We start from the raw sequence: 27,930 nt of genomic DNA, 5'->3' as shown, positions 1-27,930 counted from the left end.
TACATGTGTGTGCACGCAGAGTGCAGGTGATTACATGTGTGTGCACGCAGAGTGCAGGGGATTACATGTGTGTGCACGCAGAGTGCAGGGGATTACATGTGTGTGCACGCAGAGTGCAGGGGATTACATGTGTGTGCACGCAGAGTGCAGGGGATTACATGTGTGTGCACGCAGAGTGCAGGTGATTACATGTGTGTGCACGCAGAGTGCAGGGGATTACATGGGTGTGCACACAGAGTGCAGGGGATTACATGGGTGTGCACGCAGAGTGCAGGGGATTACATGGGTGTGCACGCAGAGTGCAGGGGATTACATGTGTGTGCACGCAGAGTGCAGGTGATTACATGGGTGTGCACGCAGAGTGCAGGGGATTACATGTGTGCACGCAGAGTGCAGGGGATTACATGTGTGTGCACGCAGAGTGCAGGTGATTACATGTGTGTGCACGCAGAGTGCAGGGGATTACATGTATTTCCACACAGAGTGCAGGTGATTACATGGGTGTGCACGCAGAGTGTAGGGGATTACATGTGTGTGCACGCAGAGTGCAGGTGATTACATGTGTGTGCACGCAGAGTGCAGGTGATTACATGTGTGTGCATTCCTTGATGCGTGTTCCCTTTCAGTCAGTCAACTTGGGTACAACACACTGTGGGGAGTCGCACACTGGCGAAAACACAATTGGAACACGAGACTGTCTTACATTGTGCCATCTCAACTGTTCCGTAGTGGTAGAGAGTGCTCACTCCCTGGATGTTATGTGCTGAAGTTTGTATGGTTCTCATACGTTTCCTTAATCACGAACAATGAGTTATTCTTCGAATTGCTTGGCCTGGCTATAGCAATAAGTAAGCTGGCGTACGCAACCGAAACGACGAAGGCTAGGCTTGGATTCGCTACCATGCCCCAATTAATTAAAATATACTCATGTTAGTTGTCTGGTATGTCGCGGCTCGGTGCGTGCTCAGGCGGCCCTCACTTGAATCTGTTCGTGTACGAGACTAGGGGATGGCTGACACTGTTCCCCTACTAATCCGTGGCACAGGTTCTCTCGACAATCGTGTAGCATTCTTCAGGGGCTTGGTGTTTCCGATAGTGACTTCCTCTCCCGAGTGCCTGTACCTCGGCTGATGGTTTGGGTCGTTGGTTGGGTAGAATGTCTCCCGGCTCCTGTGCGCACTGTCGCCGGTTACGGGAGGCTACTCGGAAGAGAGAGGGTGACCAGGTTCTGTGGGTATCCCGCCGCCTGTGTGTGCCAGGGTTATTAAGCACCACTTGTCTTCCCAGAAGGGTCCGGTTCCCACCTCAGTGATCCGGTCCGACGTACACTTTCGAGACCAGGTTAGCGAACATGCGCTGCATAGCGTGCTAGCCAGATTGGCTAACTTGCCGAGGCGAGCTAGCTACTACTAGCTATTCCTGCCTCCCCACGGTGGAGTTGCTGGGGAAGCTCTCTTGTTTAGTATACATATCATTAAGTCGCTTGGTTATCGTAAACAAACCATGCCACGGTCAAAGAGGCTAGCTAGTTGAGTTTAGGCTAAAGAGCCTCCTGGCTAATGTCAGCTAGCATGCATAACTTCTGGTGAATGAAGCTTACTAGTGTTCCCCAAAGCGCTCTTTGGGGATTCAGGCTGGGTTTCTGTATATGCACTTTGTGACATGTGCTGATGTAAAAAGGGCTTTATAAATACATTTGATTTGATTTGATTTCAAGGCCGTTTAGTTTATTATGATCAATAGTGATATCCATTCTGACAGCTACATTTGTCTTCACACAGGGGTCACGTGCTGACACAGACCAATCACGGTCAGGCAGGATACGTGGAAGCTCCCGATTGACTATCTTAGGCAGGATGAAAACGACTACATCAACCTTGATCTTTTGCTAGTTACGGCCACTTTCACCATGATCCTTAGCAATTTCTTTGTGCCATTCAGACCCATTTAGCAATATGGCATGCTTCAAATTCAAATACTTCCGGCTTCATGCGCCATTTGTGAGTTTTCATAGTAATACATGTATGACGTCAGCACGATCACTATCTACTGATTTTCATGGCTATGTGTCACGTCTACTCCCGCTCCTCCCCTTCTCCCCTTCGGCCTTTGACGTCACCGGTCCTGGGATCCATCACTACGCACACCTGGCATCGCTCATTGCGCGCACCTGCACGTCATCATGTCATCATCATCATGAGGCACACCTGGACTCCATTACCTCACTTATTAACTCCCCTATATCTGGCACTCCCTTAGGTTCTTTCCCCAGCTGGTATTATTCCTGTGTTTATGCATAGACGCTGCTGTTATGTTGTCTCGGTTCATGTTTGTGGTTTTATTAAACGTTTCAGCTGCTTTTCGACTCTCAGTGTATCCGTTACAGAATACTGACTCCAACAATGGAAGCAGCAGGAAAACAGTATATTTCCCATACGGTCGACGAGCAGGGATAACTTCTACATCAACACCATGACCAGCTGGCACAACTGGGGACAACTATGGAAGAGGTTCTTCACAGTGTGTAACGTCTCGAACATACCTGGAGACATTGTCGTCAAATAGCGGAGGATACTCTACAACCAGTTGACCCAGCGAGCCAGCACAACAGCCCATTCAGCAACTCGCTCAGGTCAGCGATGCCTGTTTATCGCTACTGGATAAATATGACGGCACCCCATCTAAATGCTGTGGCTTCCTACTTCAGTGCTCCCTCTACTTTACGCACCAGATGGGAGCCCCCACCACCGAGAGGTCCAAGGCTACCATGGTTATTTCTCTGCTGACTGGGCGGGCATTGGAATGGGCCACAGCCATCTGGGAGATAGGAGAGGAGGAGCTAGATTCATATGAGGGGTTCATGGCTCTGTTCAAATGCATCTTCGATCATCATCCTCCGTAGCGCATTAAGACACTAACAGCTTACAGATGGGAGGCAATTAAGGTCACAGTTATGAAAATGTAGGACACTAAAGAGACCTTGCTACTGACTCTGAAAAACTCCAAAAGAAAGATGCCCAGGGTCCCTGCTCATCTACGTGAACATGCCTTAGGCATGAGGACTGCAGATGTGGCCATGGCAATAAATTGCTATGTCCGTACTGTGAGACGCCTAAGACAGCACTACAGGGAGACAGGACATCCTCGCAGTGGCAGACCACATGTAACAACACCTGCACAGGATTGGTACAGCCGAACATCACACATGCGGGACATGTACAGGATGGCAACAACAACTGCCCGAGTTACACCAAGAATGCACAATCCCTTCATCAGTGCTCAGACTGTCCGCAATAGGCTGAGAGAGGCTGGACTGAGGGCTTGTAGGCCTGTTGTAAGGCAGGTCCTCACCAGACATCACGTCGCCTATGGGCACAAACCCACCGTCGCTGGACCAGACAGGACTGGCAAAAAGTGCTCTTCAGTGACGAGTCGCGTTTTTGTCTCACCAGGGGTGATGGTCGGATTCGCGTTTATCGTTGAAGGAATGAGCGTTACACCGAGGCCTGTACTCTGGAGCGGGATCGATTTGGAAGTGGAGGGTCCGTCATGGTCTGGGGCGGTGTACCACAGCATCATCGGACTGAGCTTGTTGTCATTGCAGGCAATCTCAACGCTGTGCGTTACGGGGAAGACTTCCTTCTCCCTCATGTGTTACCCTTCCTGCAGGCTCATCCTGACATGACCCTCCAGCATGACAATGCCACCAGCCATACTGCTCGTTCTGTGCGTGGTTTCCTGCTAGACAGGAATGTCAGTGTTCTGCCATGGCCAGCGAAGAGTCCAGATCTCAATCCCATTGAGCACGTCTGGGATCTGTTGGATTGGAGGGTGAGGGCTAGGGCCAATCCCCCCAGAATTGTCCGGGAACTTGCAGGTGCCTTGGTGGAAGAGTGGGGTAACATCTCACAGCAAGAACTGGCAAATCTGGTGCAGTCCATGAGGAGGAGATGCACTGAAGTACTTAATGCAGCTGGTGGCCACACCAGATACTGACAATTACTTTAGATTTTTGACCCACACCCCTTTGTTCAAGGACACGTTATTCTATTTCTGTTAGTCACATGTCTGTGGAACTTGTTCAGTTTATGTCTCAGTTGTTGAATCTTGTTATGTTCATACAAATATTTACACATGTTAAGTTTGCTGAAAATAAACACAGTTGAAAGTGAGAGGACGTTTCTTTTTTTGCAAAGTTTATTTGACTGTCCCTCATGTACTGTGTACTGTAGTCGATTCCTGTGCCACAGGGAACTTTATTGACCAGACCCTTGCCTCCTCTCTTATTACCATCTCATGCTCTCCTCTCATTTCCTGGTTCAATCCCTTGATAGGCGGCCACTAGGATCCGGAACCATTACACACATCACCCAACCACTCACCCTCACCGTAGAGTCTATTCATCAGGAGAACATCCCCTTCTTCATCACCAGTTCACAAGATCTTTCTTGGCCTCCCTTGGCTTCAGCGCCATAATCCCACCATCTCATGGTTGAGGATTAGAATCACAGACTGGTCACCCGAATGCCGGAGGACCTCCTTCCCCATCCCCTGTGGTCCTACGTCGGTTGAGAGTCCTGTGGTTGCCCATGTATCGATTACAAAGGACTCAATGAAATCACCACAAAGTACCGTTACCCTCTCCTGTTGTTGCCGGCAGTCATTGAACACCTTCTGGTTAATCACCAGTTTGTCAAGGCTGAGAAGTGCCAATGTCTTCAGAAGGCTGTCTCCTTCTTAGGCTACCAATTCAGCCCGCAGGGAGTTAGGATGGACGACAAGAAGGTCATGGTCAGTCCCAACCACCATTATGGGGTTATAACTGTTTTTGGGATTTTCCAATTTCTACTGCCATTTAATCAGGAACTTCAGCTCCGTCGCAGTCCCTCTCACCTCTCTCTTCGAGGGTGGTCCCTGTAGGTCGCACTACCCAATCAATCTCTGAGAAGTACTGGTGGCCCACCTTGGCACAGGATGTCACTTGTTGCGTCAACTCCTGTTTCATATGTGCCCAAACCAAATCCCCCCCAGAACGCTCCTTCAGGTAAACTCCTGCCTCAGCGTCCCTGGTATCTATCCATTGACTTTGTTACTAATCTCCCCTCTGACGGTTTCACCACCATTTTGGTGGTTGTGTTTAGATTTTCAAAATACTGTCATTTAATCCTGCTTTCTGGTCTCCCTACTGTTCTCCAGGTTGCTGAGGCACTATTCCAGCAGGTCTTCCAGCATTATGGCCTTCCGGAGGACATCGTCTCCGACCGTGGCCCCCAATTCACATCACGGTATGGAGAGCCTTTATGGAGAAGCTCGGGGTCGCGGGCAGCCTCACTTCCGGGTATAGGCCTCAGCCCAACAGGCAGGTGGATAGGATCAACCAGGAGCTGGGGAGGTTCCTGAGGAGTCACTGTCAGGACCGGCAGGGAGAGTGGGCTCGATTCCTTCCTTTGGCAGAGTACACCCAGAACTCGCTACTCCTCCACTGGGTTGACCCCCTTCCAGTGTGTTCTGGGTTTTCAGCCGGCCCTGGCTCCGTGGCCCCCTGCGCCAGACCGAAGCTCCTGCGGTTGATGAGTCGTACAGACACGCAGAAGCGTGGAGCAATGCTCACGTGAGACTCCAGCGCGCCGTCCACTGTCAAACCCCCGTGTACCACTCTGGGGATCGTGTCTGGCTCTCTACCAGGAACCTCACACTCCACCGGCTCTGTAAGAATCTGAGCCCCCAGTTTGTGTGTCACGGGGGGGGGGGGGTACTGTCACGTCCACTCCCACTCTTCCCCTCTGGTGTTCGACATCGCCAGTATACTAACCACCGGTCCTAGGATCCATCATTAAGTACACTTGCACGTCATGAGGCACACCTGGACTCCATTACCTCCCCTATATCTGGCACTCCCTTAGGTTCTTTCCCCAGTCAGTATTGTTTCTGTGTTTATGCGTAGACGCTATTCCTATGTTGTCTCATTCCATGTTGTTTTATTAAACGTTTCACCTGCACCTGCTTCTCGACTCTCAGTGCCTCCGTTACACTATGGGTATATCAGTCTCCCGAGTAATAAGTTGGCCAATTCTCTCTCTGTCCACAAGGGGGCACCCCTCTTCTATAGGTGGCTCATTACTGGGATTCATTGCTGATTCCTGCCTGTAGCTTACTAGTCCCCATGAGTTGTCTAATGATACAGGTTATTGGTGGTTGGTAGCGGAGTCGAGGGACAAGTGTTGGACACGGCCATGCTATTATCCAACACAATCTCTGTGGTTCATATGAACCCTGCAATTAGCTTCCTGTCTCCAGCTCAGAGCTTTTCATTCCTGGGAATTAGATTTGATTACAAATCGCCCCTGTCGGTTACCCCAGAAGGGTTCCGTTTCTCAGGGCTATCTGTCCCATTCCCAGCTAGGCTACAAAGCGCTTTGTCGCCAGTACCGGCTGGTCGGTAGGGTAACCTCCATGGTAACTTCCAGTGTTCACGGCTGTCAAAAGTGTTGTCTCCCCCATGTGAGTTCAATGACAAGTGTCCCTCCTCCACGTTCATACACACAGTTGTCAAGAGTGGTTCTTCCATTTCCACCAATCTCTCCCAGTCCCAGTCCCCCACTTCACGAGAGGCTCACTGTCTGCTCCGACCAGTGGCGCAGTGTTGCCCTAGATCATGCGAACAGTGACATCAGGGTACAAGCTACAATTTGTTGTGCGTCTCCCACGCTTCTGCAGCATTATCACACCGACTGTTCCCAAGGCCCCAGCGCCCGTTTTGAGGGAGGGAATATCCTCCCGTCGCCAGAAGCAGGCAATCCGAGGGGTTTCTATGTTGAAAATCCTGAATGGCTGGTACAGCCGGTATTTCCTGGTTCCGAAAAGGGACATGCCCTCAGCGAGCACCATAGACTACAAACTCAGAATGCTCACGAGCCGCAGGCTATTACACCCTGGCTGGTGGCGGCAGAGTTGAGGGCCACGCAGTGTTACACACATCCATACTACTTTCCCATATTCAGTTTCTAGACTTCCTAAGAAACCATAAAAACAGCTATCTGACTCCATCTCAGCGCATACCGTTTCTGGGTCTGGAGTTAGACTTACTCGCATATCGCTCTTTCTATCCCTGAGGAGGGTGTTCAGGTTCCGGCTCTGCTCAGCCAAATTTTGGCTGGGCTTCGCCCACTGGGGATGATGGCTTCTGTGATGGAAGTCATTCCCCTGGGGCGAGTGTTGATGCGGCCCTTCCAGAGTGCTAGCCACTCACCTGGACGCATCTCGCAGCCTTACCCGGTCGCTTTGGGTGTCCCCAGTCAGGCCTTCAGGCCCTGGCCCAGTGGTGGGACCCTCTGCTATTGTTAGGGGGCTCCCATGGACTGAGCCACTGTTCCCTGAAGGAGGGAAATGAGGTTCAACACCTGTTTGGCCCCACGCCGCACGTTCCTGGGCTCGGTGAAGAGCGGTATTAAATTGAAGAAATAAATCCAAGCCTCATGCTTATCACCTGTAGAAGGCGGGGCTTCCAGCAGGGCGTGGCTTTATCAGGCATGATTGTAGACCCTTCAGTCGCAAGAGTGCAACTCCCCCATAGTATGTTGTACCTCGTTTCCCTCCAGAGAACAGCAGTTATAGTCATAATGTTAAGTTTACTTTTATGCACTCGATGTACATACACTCATCACATATACCTATTGAGAAAGATCAATGCCCACTATGCCATGAACTGAGCAACCATGTGCAGTAGCATAGGTTTGCTCATCGACCATGTACACTCTTGTGCAATCACGGTAATAACATTTCTTACAACATTCTTTCTTTCTCTCAGGGGCAGACGTTGGGTGGTAGACCTACGGCAGGATGAGTGGGATCCTGAAGAGGAAGTTTGAGGAGGTGGAGGTGGACAGCCCCTCCCCGTGCCTCTCTCTCCGGGGGTCCGATGACGAGGTCTCTGCCGGCAGCGACAGCGGGAACAGCAGCGACAGCGTCAACCCCGGCCCCTCCACCCCCGTCGCCCGTGAGTTGCTTACCCAGCATGCATGTACTTGACTGCTTAACTAACACAGCCAGCTTTGCCAACTTCGGACAACACTGTCAACTATTTGACACAAAATGAATGAAATAGCGCCTTACATTGTGCTGGTGAGTAGCCATCCATCTTTTCAGTGGAATAAAACTCCCAGTTAATAGAACCACTTCCTCACCTACTGCTTTTCAACTCAGATGGGATTCCCTCAAGCACCACCAGCATAGAGAGCCTCAGTGGGATTAGAATAATAGGGAGAAACAGGAAATAACTCTTGGGATTAGTGTGATTACATCTCTCTCTAGGAGTCATAGGGGGTGATCTCCCCTAGCTCCTGCTCCCTGTGGGTTTTTAGATGACAGGGAGGATGTGAGGAATGCTAAAACTCAATGGGTCCATAGGGATTTCAATAGCAGCAATACTCACTTAAGGGCTCACGAGTGGCACAGCTGTCTAAGGCACTGCATCTCAGTGCAAGAGGAGTCACTACAGTCCCTGGTTCGAACCCAGGTTGTATCACATCTGGCCATGATTGGGAGTCCCATAAGGCGACGCATAATTGGCCCAGCATCGTCCAGGTTTGGCCGGGGGTAGGCCATCATTGTAAATAAAAATGTGTTCTTAACTGACTTGTCTAATTAAATAAAGGAACATTTTTAAAAAATGATATAGTGATACTTTGTCTCTAAATGCCCCCTTTCTCTCCATCCCTCCTTCTCTCCCTATCCCTCCCTCTAACAGCCTCCTCTATCTTGAGGTGTGAGAAGCGCCTGCTGGTGCGCAATGTGCACTTTGAGAGCGTGACGGTGTACTACTTCAGCCGGCGCCAGGGCTTCACCAGCGTGCCCACGCAGGGTGGCAGCACCCTGGGCATGTCCACACGCCACAGCTGGGTGCAGCGCTACACCCTGGGGGAGTTCGCTGTGGAGCAGGAGAGAAGCCACCGAAACATGCTGCGAGACCACCTCAAAGAGGAGAAACTCAACGCCATCAAACTCAAGGTAGTGTCATAACTCTCCTGTGACGATCTGAAGGATCAGGTTACAGGGGGGTCCACTCTATAGCGTGCGCTCTCTCTCTCGTAGAGGGGGAGAGCGGGAAGACGACTGTTTTATGGTCGGTCATAACATACGCTGCCCTTATGCTCTGTAGTGTTCGAGATTGGAATGTAAACTGTGGAACACAGAGAGACCCTCGAACATCAAAAGTTTGAATAATTAAACAATGTTTCTATTTTTGAGAATGGGAATGGTCTGTAGACACCTAAGGGACAGTCATCTCGAGTGTTTCATTTGGTGATCTAACGAAGGACAGGAAACACACATAACTGTATATCTTACAGTGTACATTTCCCAGCTGTCAGGTTCACATCGAAATATTGTGAAACATATGTGATTAAACGTTAAACTATTTGTGAAAAGATGTCATGTTCTAAATGAGAAAATATGGGTTTTCATATAAAGTTAACCAAATCAGTGGTCACGCCCACATGAGCGTAGACGTTATGTCGGCGTCATGGACTCGCGCCTTTTCCCACAGAGTATCAAGCCCACTTCCTACAAAATTTACATCAAGTCAGAGAACGCTGGGAGTCCCCATGTTGGAATGGCTGGAATTCTATAGATCATTAGACCATACAGCTGTAGTTTTGGCTAAAAGGCTGGAAATGGTTAATCTCCGAGACGATCAATCACTACAGAATAAGAGAACATCTTAGACATTTAATTACTAGTCTAGTAGGAGAATACCGACAATCGCCGAAACATCTATTCTAAGAACATGGTAAGCCTGACTTATCGATTACAACAGACAATATCCAGAGCCGCGGACAAAGCTACAACCACGAAGGACATTGTGACTTCTGGGGAAGTTTACCAGAAACTCTCTGATGAACTGACTCTCCAGCAGACGGACAGGCAATTCCAACAGAAGACAACAACGGCATACGGGCGTAAATCTAGACTTTGCTATTATTTTCAAATGAGCGGCCGTTCATGTGCAAAGGATTAGCCTTTCAATGAATAGAATTATCAACTGTGTCTAGTGAATCCATTTCATCTTTCCTGCTTTTTCTCCATCCGGACCCCTTTCATTTGTCTACCAAGCCGTCATATCGGCTTCGTCCGCTAAGGACTTTTTCTTTGTATCAGGTAGTAACCCACATATCTACAGTTTGTTTTATGTCATTCGGTGTGGTTAGTTAGTAAATAAATAAGCCCGTTTTTATATCGACACTCTAAAATTGACACTCTATAAACAACATTTTTCATGGCGGCCCGACTTCCTAGTTTAAAAGTTTCGTGATTAGGTTAATTGCGTAATTAAATTACACATAGAGAATTGCTTTGATAAAATACAGTCTTCACATTTAATGATAGTCCAGACACGACAGTAGCCAACTCCAATGAAATGGCAATAAAATGGAAATTAAAATGCAAATTAATTACTTAAAAATCCTCCAATGTGATTTTCTGGATTTATGTTTTAGATTCCGTCTCTCACAGTTGAAGTGTATCTATGATAAAAATTACAGACCTCTACATGCTTTGTAAGTAGGAAAACCTGCAAAATCGGCAGTGTATCAAATACTTGTTCTCCCCACTGTATTGATATATATATTATTTTTATTCAGGATTTTGGAAATTCTCCCATGACCCCCATTTTCATGTCAGGCGATCCGTCCCCCCACCCCTATGCGGTCGCAACCCCTAGTTTGGGAACCACTAGTCTAACGGAAGGCAGCCGAGTCTGTCTAACTGAAGGCAGCCGAGTCAGTCTAACTGAAGGCAGCAGAGTCTGTCTAACGGAAGGCAGCCGAGTCTGTCTAACTGAAGGCAGCCGAGTCTGTCTAACGGAAGGCAGCCGAGTCTGTCTAACGGAAGGCAGCCGAGTCTGTCTAACGGAAGGCAGCAGAGTCTGTCTAACTGAAGGCAGCAGAGTCTGTCTAACTGAAGGCAGCCGAGTCTGTCTAACGGAAGGCAGCCGAGTCTGTCTAACTGAAGGCAGCAGAGTCTGTCTAACTGAAGGCAGCCGAGTCTGTCTAACTGAAGGTAGCAGAGTCTGTCTAACTGAAGGCAGCAGAGTCTGTCTAACTGAAGGCAGCCGAGTCTGTCGAGTCTGTAACGGAAGGCAGCCGAGTCTGTCTAACGGAAGGCAGCAGAGTCTGTCTAACTGAAGGCAGCAGAGTCTGTCTAACTGAAGGCAGCCGAGTCTGTCTAACGGAAGGCAGCCGAGTCTGTCTAACTGAAGGCAGCAGAGTCTGTCTAACTGAAGGCAGCCGAGTCTGTCTAACTGAAGGTAGCAGAGTCTGTCTAACTGAAGGCAGCAGAGTCTGTCTAACTGAAGGCAGCAGAGTCTGTCTAACTGAAGGCAGCCGAGTCTGTCTAACGGAAGGCAGCCGAGTCTGTCTAACGGAAGGCAGCAGAGTCTGTCTAACTGAAGGCAGCAGAGTCTGTCTAACTGAAGGCAGCCGAGTCTGTCTAACGGAAGGCAGCCGAGTCTGTCTAACTGAAGGCAGCCGAGTCTGTCTAACTGAAGGCAGCAGAGTCTGTCTAACTGAAGGCAGCCGAGTCTGTCTAACTGAAGGCAGCCGAGTCTGTCTAACTGAAGGCAGCCGAGTCTGTCTAACGGAAGGCAAGTCTGTCTAACTGAAGGCAGCAGAGTCTGTCTAACTGAAGGCAGCAGAGTCTGTCTAACGGAAGGCAGCCGAGTCTGTCTAACGGAAGGCAGCCGAGTCTGTCTAACTGAAGGCAGCCGAGTCTGTCTAACTGAAGGCAGCAGAGTCTGTCTAACGGAAGGCAGCCGAGTCTGTCTAACTGAAGGCAGCCGAGTCTGTCTAACTGAAGGCAGCCGAGTCTGTCTAACTGAAGGCAGCCGAGTCTGTCTAACTGAAGGCAGCCGAGTCTGTCTAACTGAAGGCAGCCGAGTCTGTCTAACGGAAGGCAGCCGAGTCTGTCTAACTGAAGGCAGCAGAGTCTGTCTAACTGAAGGCAGCAGAGTCTGTCTAACGGAAGGCAGCCGAGTCTGTCTAACGGAAGGCAGCCGAGTCTGTCTAACTGAAGGCAGCAGAGTCTGTCTAACTGAAGGCAGCAGAGTCTGTCTAATGGAAGGCAGCCGAGTCTGTCTAACTGAAGGCAGCAGAGTCTGTCTAACTGAAGGCAGCCGAGTCTGTCTAACTGAAGGCAGCCGAGTCTGTCTAACTGAAGGTAGCAGAGTCTGTCTAACTGAAGGCAGCCGAGTCTGTCTAACTGAAAGCGGCAGAGTCTGTCTAACTGAAGGCAGCAGAGTCTGTCTAACTGAAGGCAGCAGAGTCTGTCTAACTGAAGGCAGCCGAGTCTGTCTAACTGAAGGTAGCAGAGTCTGTCTAACTGAAGGCAGCCGAGTCTGTCTAACTGAAGGCAGCAGAGTCTGTCTAACGGAAGGCAGCCGAGTCTGTCTAACTGAAGGCAGCAGAGTCTGTCTAACGGAAGGCAGCCAGTCTGTCTAACTGAAGGCAGCAGAGTCTGTCTAACTGAAGGCAGCCGAGTCTGTCTAACTGAAGGCAGCCAGTCTGTCTAACTGAAGGCAGCCGAGTCTGTCTAACTGAAGGCAGCCGAGTCTGTCTAACTGAAGGCAGCCAGTCTGTCTAACGGAAGGCAGCCGAGTCTGTCTAACTGAAGGCAGCAGAGTCTGTCTAACTGAAGGCAGCAGAGTCTGTCTAACGGAAGGCAGCCGAGTCTGTCTAACGGAAGGCAGCCGAGTCTGTCTAACTGAAGGCAGCAGAGTCTGTCTAACTGAAGGCAGCAGAGTCTGTCTAATGGAAGGCAGCCGAGTCTGTCTAACTGAAGGCAGCAGAGTCTGTCTAACTGAAGGCAGCCGAGTCTGTCTAACTGAAGGCAGCCGAGTCTGTCTAACTGAAGGTAGCAGAGTCTGTCTAACTGAAGGCAGCCGAGTCTGTCTAACTGAAAGCAGCAGAGTCTGTCTAACTGAAGGCAGCAGAGTCTGTCTAACTGAAGGCAGCAGAGTCTGTCTAACTGAAGGCAGCCAGTCTGTCTAACTGAAGGTAGCAGAGTCTGTCTAACTGAAGGCAGCCGAGTCTGTCTAACTGAAGGCAGCAGAGTCTGTCTAACGGAAGGCAGCCGAGTCTGTCTAACTGAAGGCAGCAGAGTCTGTCTAACGGAAGGCAAGTCTGTCTAACTGAAGGCAGCCGAGTCTGTCTAACGGAAGGCAGCCGAGTCTGTCTAACTGAAGGCAGCAGAGTCTGTCTAACTGAAGGCAGCAGAGTCTGTCTAACTGAAGGCAGCAGAGTCTGTCTAACTGAAGGCAGCAGAGTCTGTCTAACTGAAGGCAGCAGAGTCTGTCTAACTGAAGGCAGCAGAGTCTGTCTAACTGAAGGCAGCAGAGTCTGTCTAACTGAAGGCAGCAGAGTCTGTCTAACTGAAGGCAGCAGAGTCTGTCTAACTGAAGGCAGCAGAGTCTGTCTAACGGAAGGCAGCGAGTCTGTCTAACGGAAGGCAGTCTGTCTAACTGAAGGCAGCAGAGTCTGTCTAACTGAAGGCAGCAGAGTCTGTCTAACTGAAGGCAGCAGAGTCTGTCTAACTGAAGGCAGCAGAGTCTGTCTAACGGAAGGCAGCAGAGTCTGTCTAACTGAAGGCAGCAGAGTCTGTCTAACTGAAGGCAGCAGAGTCTGTCTAACTGAAGGCAGCAGAGTCTGTCTAACTGAAGGCAGCAGAGTCTGTCTAACTGAAGGCAGCGGAGTCTGTCTAACTGAAGGCAGCAGAGTCTGTCTAACTGAAGGCAGCCGAGTCTGTCTAACTAAAGGCAGCAGAGTCTGTCTAACTGAAGGCAGCAGAGTCTGTCTAACTGAAGGCAGCAGAGTCTGTCTAACTGAAGGCAGCAGAGTCTGTCTAACGGAAGGCAGCCGAGTCTGTCTAACTGAAGGCAGCAGAGTCTGTCTAACTGAAGGCAGCAGAGTCTGTCTAACTGAAGGCAGCAGAGTCTGTCTAACTGAAGGCAGCAGAGTCTGTCTAACTGAAGGCAGCAGAGTCTGTCTAACTGAAGGCAGCAGAGTCTGTCTAACTGAAGGCAGCAGAGTCTGTCTAACTGAAGGCAGCCGAGTCTGTCTAACTGAAGGCAGCCGAGTCTGTCTAACTGAAGGCAGCGAGTCTGTCTAACTGAAGGCAGCAGAGTCTGTCTAACTGAAGGCAGCCGAGTCTGTCTAACTGAAGGCAGCAGAGTCTGTCTAACTGAAGGCAGCAGAGTCTGTCTAACTGAAGGCAGCAGAGTCTGTCTAACTGAAGGCAGCAGAGTCTGTCTAACTGAAGGCAGCAGAGTCTGTCTAACTGAAGGCAGCAGAGTCTGTCTAACTGAGTCTGTCTAACTGAAGGCAGCAGAGTCTGTCTAACTGAAGGCAGCAGAGTCTGTCTAACTGAAGGCAGCAGAGTCTGTCTAACTGAAGGCAGCAGAGTCTGTCTAACTGAAGGCAGCAGAGTCTGTCTAACTGAAGGCAGCAGAGTCTGTCTAACTGAAGGCAGCAGAGTCTGTCTAACTGAAGGCAGCAGAGTCTGTCTAACTGAAGGCAGCAGAGTCTGTCTAACTGAAGGCAGCAGAGTCTGTCTAACTGAAGGCAGCAGAGTCTGTCTAACTGAAGGCAGCAGAGTCTGTCTAACTGAAGGCAGCCGAGTCTGTCTAACGGAAGGCAGCCGAGTCTGTCTAACTGAAGGCAGCCGAGTCTGTCTAACTGAAGGCAGCAGAGTCTGTCTAACTGAAGGCAGCAGAGTCTGTCTAACTGAAGGCAGCAGAGTCTGTCTAACTGAAGGCAGCAGAGTCTGTCTAACTGAAGGCAGCAGAGTCTGTCTAACTGAAGGCAGCAGAGTCTGTCTAACTGAAGGCAGCAGAGTCTGTCTAACTGAAGGCAGCAGAGTCTGTCTAACTGAAGGCAGCGGAGTCTGTCTAACTGAAGGCAGCAGAGTCTGTCTAACTGAAGGCAGCCGAGTCTGTCTAACTAAAGGCAGCAGAGTCTGTCTAACGGAAGGCAGCAGAGTCTGTCTAACTGAAGGCAGCAGAGTCTGTCTAACTGAAGGCAGCAGAGTCTGTCTAACGGAAGGCAGCCGAGTCTGTCTAACTGAAGGCAGCAGAGTCTGTCTAACTGAAGGCAGCAGAGTCTGTCTAACTGAAGGCAGCAGAGTCTGTCTAAGGCAGCAGAGTCTGTCTAACTGAAGGCAGCAGAGTCTGTCTAACTGAAGGCAGCAGAGTCTGTCTAACTGAAGGCAGCAGAGTCTGTCTAACTGAAAGGCAGCCGAGTCTGTCTAACTGAAGGCAGCAGAGTCTGTCTAACTGAAGGCAGCAGAGTCTGTCTAACTGAAGGCAGCAGAGTCTGTCTAACTGAAGGCAGCAGAGTCTGTCTAACTGAAGGCAGCAGAGTCTGTCTAACTGAAGGCAGCAGAGTCTGTCTAACTGAAGGCAGCAGAGTCTGTCTAACTGAAGGCAGCAGAGTCTGTCTAACTGAAGGCAGCAGAGTCTGTCTAACTGAAGGCAGCAGAGTCTGTCTAACTGAAGGCAGCAGAGTCTGTCTAACTGAAGGCAGCAGAGTCTGTCTAACTGAAGGTTTGGACTATGCCTTTGTCTTAAAGTATCCAGAAGTGCAGTGGCAAATTCAGTGTATTAATAATAGATTGCATAAGGCACAGACAGTGGCACTTTTCCAAGTGCCTAAAGTGCAGTACATTGTACACCAATGTGTAGCATGGCAACTATTTTTTTGTGCTAGAAATCAGCTAACATAGCAGAGAGATGAGGAAGGAATATTTGCCCATTTGTAAGCCGGGGATAACCAGGAAAGCAGGATAGCATTAGGACCAGGTTATGAGTTCAAGGCTAATGACAAATTACATTAAAAGCCTGAGTGGCACAGTCCTTTCTAGTCAAAATGACCTTTACATTCCTTATAATGTATTTATTCAGTGTATTCACTAGCACTTTCAGCTGCTTTATCGCAGAGATTCTAATCCAACACAAGGGGATGCGCTAACACAAGCAGTCAGCCATGTAATTGTTATCAATAATAATCCCCCTCATTGGTTTATGCTGATTCCTCACACCTCGCTGTGACCTCGGACAGAGTGTTGGAGTATCAACTTTCTTTGAACAACCTGTGTAAACCATTTGTGTTGAATTGATTTACATCACCACCTAAGGTATTATAATCAGGAGATGAGCATTTATTTCATAGATACAAGGACACACATATAAGCACCTACAGCAGTCTATATGGCATGGCTTTACAAGAGCCCAGATACATTATACACTGAGTATACAAAACGATAAGAACACCTGCTCTTCCCATGACACAGACTGACCGTGTAAATCCAGGTGAAAGCTGTGATCCCTCATTGATGTCACTTGTTATATCCACTTCAATCAGTGTCGGTGAAGGGGAGGAAAAAGGTTAAACAAATGTTTTTAAGCTTTGAGAATTTAGACAGGGATTGTGTGTGTGTGTGTGTGTGTGTGCCATTCAGAGCTTGAATGGGCAAGACAACAGATTTAAGTGCCTTTGAACAGGGTATTGTAGTAGGCGCCAGGCGGTTTGTGTCAAGAACTGCAACGCTGCTGGGTTTTCTATATTCAACAGGTTCCCGTGTGTATCAACAATGGTCCACCACCTAAAGGACATGCAGCCAACTTGGGCCAGCATCCCCGTGGAACGCTTTTGACACCTTGTAGAGTCCATGCCCTGACGAATTGAGGCTGGTCGGAGGGCAAAAGGGGGTGTAAACTCAATATTAGGAAGGTGTTCGGTTTACTCCGTGTGCATCACGAGAGAGCATCACCATCTACTCGTGTTTTTTTCTTCCAGCTGACCAATAATGGCACTGTGGAGTCGGACGAGGCCGAGTCACTGACCTTGGACGACATCTTGGAGGACGACATCGACCTGGACAACACGGAGGTGGATGAGTACTTCTTCCTGCAGCCGATGACCACCAGGCGGCGCCGCGCTCTCCTCCGGGCGTCTGGGGTGCGACGCATTGACGTGGAGGAGAAGCACGAGCTGCGGGCCATCCGGGTGTCCCGGGAGGAGTGCGGCTGTGACTGCAGGGGGCTGTGCAACCCTGCGACCTGCGCTTGCAGCCTGGCCGGCATCAAGTGCCAGGTAAATGGAGCTGTGGTGAGGGTCTCCTGAATTACCTCTGTCAGTATGTTTGCCTGTTAAATGATGGCTGGCTGGCTGGCCCGCTGCTGGATAGCTGGCTGTTTGCCTGGCTGTTTGCCTGGCTGTTTGACCGTCTGCTATGCTTATGCATCTGTTTATGTGTTCGTTATTCATTGGAAACGGAACCGTCCAGTATTGGAGGCTAACTGAGATGTTGGTTGTCTGTCCGTACAGGTAGATCGCATGTCATTCCCGTGCGGCTGCAGCAAGGAGAGCTGCAGTAACAGCACAGGTCGTGTCGAGTTCAACCCCATCCGTGTTCGCACCCACTTCCTGCACACCATCATGAAGCTGGAGCTGGAAAAGAGCCACGAGCAACAACCACCACAGGTCACCATTGGTTACCACAGAGAACTACCAGTCAACATCCCTGTCCAGCAAGCTCTGCAGTACCCCCTGATGTCTGACAACATCCCAGTCCCGCAGGCTCCCATCATGCACCTGCCGAGTGCCAGCGACGTGGAGCAGCATCTAGAAGAGGAAGTGGACGAAGATGAGGAAGATGAGGAGGAGGAGGATGATGACGATGGTAGTAGTTTATGTAGTGGCCTCTCGGACTGCAGCACCGACAGCCTGCACACTAGTGACTCTGAGGAGGAGGAAGATGACTGTGAGTCTATGGAGGAGGGGGTGAGTGGACCCCCAGTCTCTCACACAGAGGTGGTCCCTCTCTCCTCTGTGTTGGGTTACAGTGATGGCACACAGACCAACACCAACCGCGCTAACCCCAACTCATACTACCACAACCCTTCATCAGGGTACTACCAGATGGACAACTCAGCCAAGCAGAACCCCACACCAAAATCCCCTTGTGAAGCTCCCTCACTCCGCCTCTCACTCCCCAACAGGGAGGGGGCCACCGATGGCCCCACGGTCGTGTCACAGGAGCAGCCTAAAACCACCTCCGAGCCGCACACAGACCACCTCAGCCAGATAGAGGGACTGTATATGCATTTTCCCCACACTGACAAAGCACCAGCAGCCAACGCCTGTTCCTCAGCCCCGCAGCAGAGCAACACTCCCCACAGTGGGGAGACTAGTACACTACACCATGAGCAGCCCTATCAGACACAGGTTAGCGTTTTTCATCATGAATCTTGTTCTAGAGGCAACTCTGCGGAGTGGTCACTAGTTGGCACAGCCACAAAGTCATAAAATCAGATTTAAACCTAACCTTAACCCTAAACGTAACCACACTGCTAACCCTACTGCCTAACTCTAACCTTAAGACCAAAAGCACATTTTTGAATTTTTACAATATAGCCAATTTTGACTCAGTAGCTGGCCTATCTAAGGGGAAATCGCTCAGTTCTGCCTCCAGGACAAGACTCATGACAATAATCGTCAATCAGCCTTTCAGACAGACATGAACGGTAATGATATTACACTTTCACTGAAGAATAGCACACGGTCTGAGGTATCTGTGGGGACTAAGGAGCAGCAAAGCCACGGGTCTTTCAACGGGCTGGCTGAGGCGTCCTCTCTCCTGCCTGAGAATTAAAGGGATCCACCCATTCTAGAGACTAACACTAGTCACTAGCAGTGTCAGGTAGACTTGTGGCGAGTTCAATGAAAGTGGTTAGTGTGATAAGAGTCATATAAGCATTCCTTTGCAGCAAGTATGTACATTCGGATTAATGTGCTGACCAACTTAATTAAAGGGATACTACAGGATGACGGCAATGATCGCCTTCTCCAGATCCAGATGAACTTGTGGATACCATTTTTATGTCTCTGCGTGTAGTTTGAAAGAAGTTGTTAACTCGCGTTAGCGCAATGACTGGAAGTCTATGGAAACCAGATGTTAGCTGTGACCATAGACTACCAGTCATTGCACTAACACTAGTGAGCATTGGCTTGCAAAACTACCTCTAACTTCCTTCGTACAGGGATGAAGGATGCAGGGACGTAAAAATGGTATCCTTGAGTTCATCGGACTGGGACTGGGGAAGTAGATAATGGGCTTCATTGCCAAAATCCTGAAGTATCCCTTTACTAGTGAAACCAGTTTGATTGAATAGAACCTGAAGGACGGTGTTTGTTGTTTTCAACTCCTGATGAATGTACCTTTTTCAAAGTGAACGATTAGGATTCAACGGCAAGTTGTGGGGTTTTGCCTCAGAAGGATCTTTGCACATTATTGCGCACACAGTTTCCATGTCCTGGTTCTGAATGTCTAACCGCTATTGGACGATGACTGTGAAATAGTTAGAATTAAACAAAATGATTCCTTGTCGAATGGGAAAATGAAAAGATGATCACATTTTAGTTAAACGAATGAACGAAGATAGACGGTAGGGCTCGGACGATATCAGCAACGCGATACTTGTGAGTCACGTGGCAATGAAACAAAACATGATGTCGGCTTTAACTTCTTTAGGAAAACAGCCCTAATGTCGGAAATAAACATTGCTCACAGTATTTATATATAGCAGGTTTTTAAAAGACCGAAGAGTTTTTTTCTGCTTCATGTTTACATTTTGGCCATGGAAAAAAGTATTGCAGTACTGGTATAGTCACAGCCTTGGTAGATTGAGCTTTTATATGGAGTCAACTGGAAAATGTATGTAGCTGCAGTTTATTTATGGCTATACAAAGTGTATGTAATATAATGTGCGTTTTGATAATGACAGCATGCTGTTGTTAGTACTGATGACAAATCAACACGATTTTGAGGTACTACTATTATTAAGCGTTGGTCTCTTGCTGACTTGTGTTGTCTCATAGATGTTGTATACTTTGCATGTATTTTGTTGAAAGGAAAAACACCCTGTTTTAAAAATGAACTTTTTTTAATATACATATATATATATGCAGTGAGAATGTCAAAAGGAAACAAATGAAAGAACATTTGTACTTTACGTTAGATTGGACAGTTAGATTGACAATCCTCTAAGATACTGTAGTTAGAGCCACAGACTTATAACCATCTCTAGTCTTACCGCTGCATTTAGGTCCATTTTCAATTGGACCATGAAACTTGGAAAATGTACGTCGTGAGACAAGCTATATTTTCAGTGCTGCTATTATGATTTGTTATCGAGCTTTATTGTCACATGCACAGGACACAGCAGGTGTAAAACAGTGCAGGGAGAACCTTAACTTGCGAGCTCTTTCCTCAAAAATGCGTAATAACGGTTGTAACACAGAGAAATAAAAACAGTTGAAATGTGACAGAAGAATAGAGTTATATAACGTTCTTATATACAGGTCAGTACAGTGCCAGTACTGTTATTACATTGTGCAGGGGGTACTGGAGGGATTGAGGAAGGAATGGACCTACTCCATCACGACATGTTCTTTTTCTCCACTCGCTTTTCTCTCTGTATCCAGTCTCTTCATCGAGCCCCTTTATGGTCCTCCTCGCTCTCTTTCTCACGCTCTCTTGCCCTCATGACCTCTCTCTCCTCTCGCCCATCCTGTGACATCATATCACGTCAGCCAATGAGGTGGTGTGTAGCGTAAGGGCGCCAAAGCATTCATGATCTATAGTGAAGTAAGCTACCAGTCTGTACCAGTCTCTGCTATTCTGCTGTAGATATGATTTGGTAGTCTATATTGTGGTCAGTGTGAAAATGGGTATTTTATTGTGGTTTATTCCCGCAGCAGTCTGTTGTGTCATGAAGGCCTTGAAGTGCACAGAGCTCATATTGTTTTTGGTTTTGTCCCAAATGGCACCTTATACCCTTTATAGTGCACTTCTTTTGAACAAGGAAGTAGTACCCTTATAGGGTATTTGGGACACAAACTTCCTGTTCGGTTTAGTTTTGTTCCAGAATGTCTCTTTGTTTATCAAGACTGCCTAGAACTGGGGGCCAAAAATTGATTTTCTCTGTTCTTCTTTTTTACACCAACATTTGTTCCTTTTTCCACAAACATCAGACTTTGAGAATAAATAACCAATGGAATAATTGTGTCCCGTGTCAATCATTTTGGTTACGGAGTATTATGACCTTGACATTTTGTCAAGATGAATCATACATATCAGTAATGTATTGTTGTAATTATTAAAGGAAGACAAAATGTACATCCTCGACTTAAATATGGCTGTTTCAGATTATAGTTTATTTGTAAAAAAAAAAAGTTTTTGTCAACACCCATTTTCCAGTTCCAAATGTAGCCTCTGAAATCCCCAGAGAAAACCAGTGCCATGTTGACTGTCTCGCTCAACAGAGTCGGAGTGAGATGGATTCTCCGGAATGTGTCTGTTTCCCAGGGTAACACATAGCTAAGACTGCTGTCTTGCGCTCAAGACATCTACATTATGTAATACATTTGAGGAGTTCTTTCAGTCATGTCTAAGCAACTGATTTTTCCAGGATATACAGTGCCTTCGGAAGGTATTCAGACGCCTTGACTCCACATTTTGTTAGGTTACAGCCTTATTCTAAAATGGATTAAACTGTTTTCCTCATCAACCTACACACAAAACCCCATAATGACAAAGAAAAAACAGTTTTTTAGGCTCCGTCTGGGCCACTCGAGTCCCGAAGCCACTCCTGCGTTGTCTTGGCTGTGTGCTTAGTGTTGTTGTTCTGTTGGAAGGTGAACCTTCACCCCAGTCTGAGGTCCTGAGCGCGCTGGAGCAAGTTTTCATCGAGGATCTCTCTGTGCTCCGTTCATCTTCGCCTCGATCCTGACTAGTCTCCCAGTCCCTGCCGCTGAAAAACACCCACACAGCTTGATGCTGCCACCACCATACTTCACCATAGGGATGGTGCCAGGTTTCCTCCAGATGTGACGCTTGGCATTCAGGCCAAAGAGTTGAATGTTGTTTCTCATGGTTTGAGAGTCTTTCGGTGCATTTTGGCAAACTCCAAGTGGGCTGTCATGTGCCTTTTACTTTTGAGTGGCTTCTGTCTGGCCACTCTACCATAAAGGCATGATTGGTGGAGTGCCGCAGGGATGGTTCTGGAAGGTTCTCCCATCTCCACAGAGGAACTCTAGAGCTCTGTCAGTGACCATGAGGTTCTTGGTCACCTCCCTTCTCCACGATTGCTCAGTTTGGCTGGGTGGCCAGCTCTAAGAAGAGTCTTGGTGGATCCATTTAAGAATGATGAAGGCCATTTTGTTGTTGGAGACCTTCAATGCTGCAGAAATGGTTTGGTACCCTTCCTCAGATATGTGCCTCAACATAATCTTGTCTCTGAGCTCTACTGAGAATTCCTTCGACCTCATGGCTTGTTTTTACTCTGATGTGCACTGTCAACTGTGGGACCTTATATAGACAGGTGTGTACCTTTCCAAATCAAGTCCAGTCAATTTAATTTACCACAGGTGGACTCCAATCAAGTGTAGAAACATCTCAAGGATGATCAATGGAACAGGTATCTCATAGCAAAGGGTCTGAATACTTATGTAAATAAGGTATTTCAGTTTGCTTAATATTTTTTCAAAAATGTCTATGAACCTGTTTTTGCTTTGTCATTATGGGGTATTGTGTGTAGATAGCTGAGGATTTTTTTGTTTGATTAATACATTTTAGAATAAGGCTGTATGTGGAAAAATTCAAGGGGTCTGAATACTTATTTAGTATTTAGTATAAAGTATTTAGTATAAAGTATAGTATTTAGTATAAAGTCAGTTATAGCTGATACGATTCGGTTCTTGTTGATACCTTTGAAAGTAGTGATTGTAATGAATTGAGAAATTTCCAAAACTGCATTAGGAACAAGGTCTTAGTTTTAAACTGACTATCAAATCAGTCAGTCTACTCTGGTGTTCTTTCTCTCTCTCTATATATATATATATATTTAATCATGTCTAAATTATGGATAAATGAGGAGTTCAGTAACAACATTGAAATAATCATTAATAAAATTACATAATACAAATACTATAAATTAGTACAGGTTATATGGTTTGACTCAATGGAACTTGATGACAAAATCAAAATTCCCTTGCTAGGGGGGTTGTATATTGCTCATTTGTGCTGTTGCTGAGCAACTATTTCGAGGTAATCATGGAAATTATTCTCAAGAGTTCAACAGACATAATAACCTACTATAATGACATAATTTGAGTACTTAATTGAGCACATAAATTCGGCCTACTGCATGATTTGAGCCAGTCAACAAGCACTCATAGAACATGTTTATTGAAAATCTCCTTGAAATCAGCCAGAAGTGCTACCCAGACTGGTCATGTGTCTCCCCACCTCTAGGTGGAGCCACTGACCTTATTTTGCATGGAGTCCTCTCTTTGGTGGCAGGCAGGTTAGGGTATAAGGTGGTCCTGTCTTCCCGCCTCACGCAGGCTAATCTGTTCCTGAATGGGGACCTTGTCATGGCTCACTGCTCATGGGTGTGTATTAAACCAACATTTACTCAAACAGACCCCCACTACAGCAGGTGCTGAGCACACAAAGCACTGGGATATGAAGGCAGTTCATTGATACTATGCATATACTGTAATACTGTACAGTATAACAAGTGTATTCCATGGCTTCTGATCATGGTGTTTTTTTTTCTGATGCAGGGAAGGAGGGAAGGACAGGGGTCGGGAAGGGTATGCCTGCTCGCTGCAAGGTACTGTGGGTAGGCAGTTGGGAGACACTACTGATCAATCAAAAGCGGGGGAGCTGTGATGTAAGGTTGCCAAGCAACAGCAGGGGAGAATCTGGCGGCAGGATCAGCAAAGTGTTTTGAGGGGGTAAGGGTGGGGGAAATCTCAATCTCTCTCCCTCTGTATACAGCTGATATATGTCTCCCTGCTGCCTATTGACCATTCAACATGCTAACAATAGATTGCATAGCGCAACAGTTTAATCTGATTGAAAATATTCTGTGTACAAAGTATGCTTTCCAAAATCGGTTTTATTTTGGAAATCTTGATTTTGTGTTTTGTGGTCACATCTTTGGTCCGAACAAAAATGTCCCTCGTCACACATTGACATTTCAGTGGAGCATGAAATTCAACCACATGGATGATCCCGTCAACCAGACATCCAGCCATCGTCATACTTTCTGACAGAGCACAGCTTAAAAGAGAAAGGTAACAGGTGTGTCCTTTATTCCTTTGAATGTTTTCATTCACGTTAGCAGATGAACTGATACCAGTCCTGACCTGCATGCCCTTCACTAACACACTAGCTGAAGGGAAAATGGCCGTCGATTGCTTTATGTTTCATATCTACAGAAATGTGGACCATACAAGTGTTTCATGTGTCAATGTGTGCAGAATGTAAAACAAGTTGTAGAAAAATGGCAACCTAAAAGTTCATTTGAAAAGCAACAGTAGCTACAGCAGAAGTGCTATTTATAATACGTGGAATACAAGTCAAATATAGACCCCCCAGTCACACACACACGCGTGCCCGCACGGGCGCACACGCACACACACACACACACACACAGATGTCTGCACGCAAACACAGGCGCATACACGCGCGCACGCTCACATAACACCCTTTGGGGCGTGGCCATGAAAAGATAAAAAAGTGCTCTTACATCAAATGGAAGTGTGATGCATACTGTGGGTCCATATAGGACTATTTATAAATCCAACCAAATCACTATGCTTGAAAGAATCAGGCTTTGAATTAAAATCCTTCATGAACTATGAGTACAGTGTGCAGTACAGACGGGTGCTAAACTCAGCGCCAGGTGTCATATGCACGTATTATAATGGAGTTAGACATCTTTGGAAAAAGACCATCAATGTGTTCCCTTTATTATATTTTTGTTAGTCATCTTTCTTTACACGAGTGTTTCGACAGAAACAAGGAGTGGAGAGAGAGAGAGAGATATTGAAATACATCTGTCGGACACATTGCTTTGTGACAATGAATGTTCTACGAAAATGAAGAAGATCTCATTGAATCCCTCTCAATGAATCTGTTGACATACATTCAGGATCTCTGTGTCCGTGGGCGTGTTCATAGAAACAGCGAGGGGAGAACAACAGCCATTCATATAGATATACGAGATATATCTTTACCAAGTGTCACCGATGATTGGTTGTGGAATTAAGCTTGTGCATAATGTGTCATTCATGTGATGAGTAACCTGAAGACCTGGGTTAGCTCCCCCGAGCTAAGTCTCAGACCTTACCTCAGCGGGCTAGCACAGTCTTGTGGTGTGCAGGAGACCCGGTTAGTTACATATACAGTACCTACGCTTATTCCCAGAGGGATACACGAAAACTACTGCCTGAGAACAAATAGTTCTGGGAGTAACAAAACACATGTGGCGTTAGTATTGGGAACATGGATTCGTTTAGTCGCTGAGTTTGGCTGTACATGGTGTTTTTACAACCGTGAAAATAAGTGGACACATTCTCACAATTACACAATAACACATTCCTTACCATTAAAAAAAAATGAAATTATACAAAAATGCAAGAACCTTAAGTAACACGGCGATCGTTATTCAAGACACTGGATGTATGATGGTAGCAGCAGCACTCGCTACAGAAAACTTCACAGTATACTCATGTGTGTCAGATAGTAACACTCAACAGAAAATCACAAGCGGTTACGCAACAGCTTTTTGAGTCGCCGTCTTTCACTTACTCCTGGCAGTGATACATAACAATAATCTTCCCCTGCCTTGTTACTATGTAACCCCCTGGAACAGTCCCCTTAAATGGCTCCAAACCTGCTCTCAGGCCTCAGCCTTAGCTAGCTACACATCAGTTTGGCCTAGCACCCAACACCACCACACCTCCTCCACCAATACATTAGCATACATCGGTCCTCTGTAAATCTGTTTTTCTTCAAAGCAAACGTCTTCGTACTCATCATTTGTCCATTTGTTCGCTTATTTATTTTGCTCTCTCAGATCTATGTCTCTCTTCTCTTTCTCCCTCTTTTCTTTCTCATATTGGTCCTTTTCCAAGTTTGTGGCACTGTTGTACGAAGGCAGCGAGGCGGTGGTGGGCGTAATGTCCGTTTTCTCCGTGGAGGTGGAGTTGTCCTCGAACTGTCCTATCACCAGCACCTCCTTGTCCTCCAGCTCATACATCACGCTGCCTTTAGGCTGCTCCTTGTAGAGCTCTGCTGCTCTCTTCAGGGCGAGTCGGGCCAGGTAGCGCCTGAATGACCTCTGGATCACCAAGGCAGACATGTCTTCCTGCTTGCGCCGCAGGGTACTGGTGATGGGTTCGTAGGAGACTTTGGAGGGGTTGGAGGCCATGAAGCGCTCCTCCATCTGGCCCCGGAGGAGGTCCAAGCCTTCGCCCTCTCCCAGGACACGCTTGGTGAAGGCAAACAGGATGTCAAGGCAGTGGATGCGCTCCCCGCTGACCATGGGCAGATCCATTTTGATCAGCTGGATGTGGTTGGGTTTGGCCATTCGCAGCGGTGGGTCCAAAGCGTCTGCAAAGTCCGACAGCTTGTCGTACTCCACGAACTGAGTGGCGTCCGGGTCGAAGCGCTCCCACACCTCGTAGAACATCTCAAAGTCGTCCTCGCTCAGCGGCTCGGCCGACTCCTCGGTGGCCACGCTGAAGTTCTCCAGGATGACGGCGATGTACATGTTGACCACGATGAGGAAACAGATGATGATGTAGCTGACGAAAAAGAACATGGCCACTGGCGGGTTGCCGCAGTTTCCCCGGTACAAGGTGCCCGGGTGCTCCATCTGGCTGTCGCAGTCGGGCTCCTTCTTGTTGAGGATGGGCGCCAGGAGGCCGTCCCAGCCCGCCGACGTGGTGATCTGGAACAGGCAGAGCATGCTGTTGCCGAACGTCTCGAAGTTGAACATGTCGTCGATTCCCGCCTCGTGCTTGACGTAGGCGAAGTTGGACATGCCGAAGATGGCGTAGATGAACATGACCAGGAAGAGCAGGAGGCCAATGTTAAACAGGGCAGGAAGTGACATCATCAAGGCGAACAAAAGCGTCCGGATGCCCTTAGCGCCCTTGATGAGACGGAGAATGCGGCCGATTCTGGCAAGTCGGATGACTCGGAATAACGTTGGGGAAACAAAGTACTTCTCAATCAATTCTGATAAAAACATACCTGTAAGGACAGAAACAAAAACCACACCAATTTAACACAAACAATTTCTCGGTTACAACTCCAAACATTTATTCTGAATGCTACATTTTGATTCAAAAGAATATGAAGAGTCAGGGTTCTTACCTACAATTGAAAGGATGACAACGACAAAGTCAAACACGTTCCAGCCAATGGTGAAGTAGTAATGGCGGAGGGATATCATTTTGAGCGTACACTCCCCAGTGAAGAGCACTATAAAGACAAAGTTAATCCAGTGGAGGATTTTTTCCCTCTCTGGTGTCTGGTCATCCTCTTCCACCATCATAGTGACCATGTTGAGGCAGATGAGGATCATGATGACAATGTCAAAAGCCTGCTTCGTTACGAAGTCAAACACACAGCCTTGGAATGCATTCTAGAACGGAAAGACAGATGAAGGGAGAGAGAGAAACAGAGAGAAGTAGAGAGCGATAGAAATATATTTAATCAGCATTACTGTGAGAATTCAAAAGAAATGTTGATTTTTACATTTTTTGTTATTTTGAGAAATCCGTCTTAAATATGAATTCTTAATCCGTCTCAAATATTTGAGCTACTGCTTGGTTGAATGGTTATTGTAATATCAATAGGTGTCAATATCAGTATCAAACCGTTGGCCTGGGAATAGGCTTCTGGGGCTTCTTGGAGCCGAGCTTCTTCATGGCATTGTAGTACTTCTTCTGTTCCTCTGTCATGAAGATGTCCTGACCTCCAAAGTAAAGGGAACAACACAGAACCTGGTGAAAACCTAAC

At 47.5% G+C, this 27,930-nt stretch overlaps 2 protein-coding genes across 7 annotated transcripts in view; one reads left to right on the top strand and one right to left on the bottom strand.

The window, feature by feature from the left end:
- LOC118396022 (cysteine/serine-rich nuclear protein 3-like) overlaps positions 1–21,109 on the top strand; it is a 67,161-nt gene extending 46,052 nt beyond the window's left edge. For 3 of the 4 annotated variants that reach the window (XM_052488661.1, XM_052488660.1, XM_035790169.2), the window contains 4 exons: positions 7,808–7,996; positions 8,747–9,006; positions 16,842–17,153; positions 17,373–21,109. In XM_052488661.1, coding sequence (XP_052344621.1) covers positions 7,840–7,996; positions 8,747–9,006; positions 16,842–17,153; positions 17,373–18,353 — 1,710 coding nt within the window. In that variant the 5' untranslated portion in view covers positions 7,808–7,839 and the 3' untranslated portion in view covers positions 18,354–21,109. The remainder of the gene's footprint in view (positions 1–7,807; positions 7,997–8,746; positions 9,007–16,841; positions 17,154–17,372) is intronic. The other variant, XM_052488662.1, reaches the window with a different exon arrangement.
- Positions 21,110–24,178: 3,069 nt separating this feature from the next.
- The window catches only part of LOC118396087 (sodium channel protein type 2 subunit alpha-like), a 40,223-nt gene continuing 36,471 nt past the window's right edge, over positions 24,179–27,930 (bottom strand). For all 3 annotated transcript variants that reach the window (XM_052488658.1, XM_052488657.1, XM_052488659.1), the window contains 3 exons: positions 27,789–27,893; positions 27,283–27,553; positions 24,179–27,159 (listed from right to left, as the gene is read on the bottom strand). In XM_052488658.1, the coding sequence (XP_052344618.1) occupies positions 25,958–27,159; positions 27,283–27,553; positions 27,789–27,893 (1,578 nt within the window). In that variant the 3' untranslated portion in view covers positions 24,179–25,957. The remainder of the gene's footprint in view (positions 27,160–27,282; positions 27,554–27,788; positions 27,894–27,930) is intronic.

The sequence above is a fragment of the Oncorhynchus keta genome, chromosome 30 (assembly GCF_023373465.1).
Source record: "Oncorhynchus keta strain PuntledgeMale-10-30-2019 chromosome 30, Oket_V2, whole genome shotgun sequence".
NCBI classification, from domain to species: domain Eukaryota; kingdom Metazoa; phylum Chordata; class Actinopteri; order Salmoniformes; family Salmonidae; genus Oncorhynchus; species Oncorhynchus keta.
This window is presented reverse-complemented; position numbering and strand designations above follow the sequence as displayed.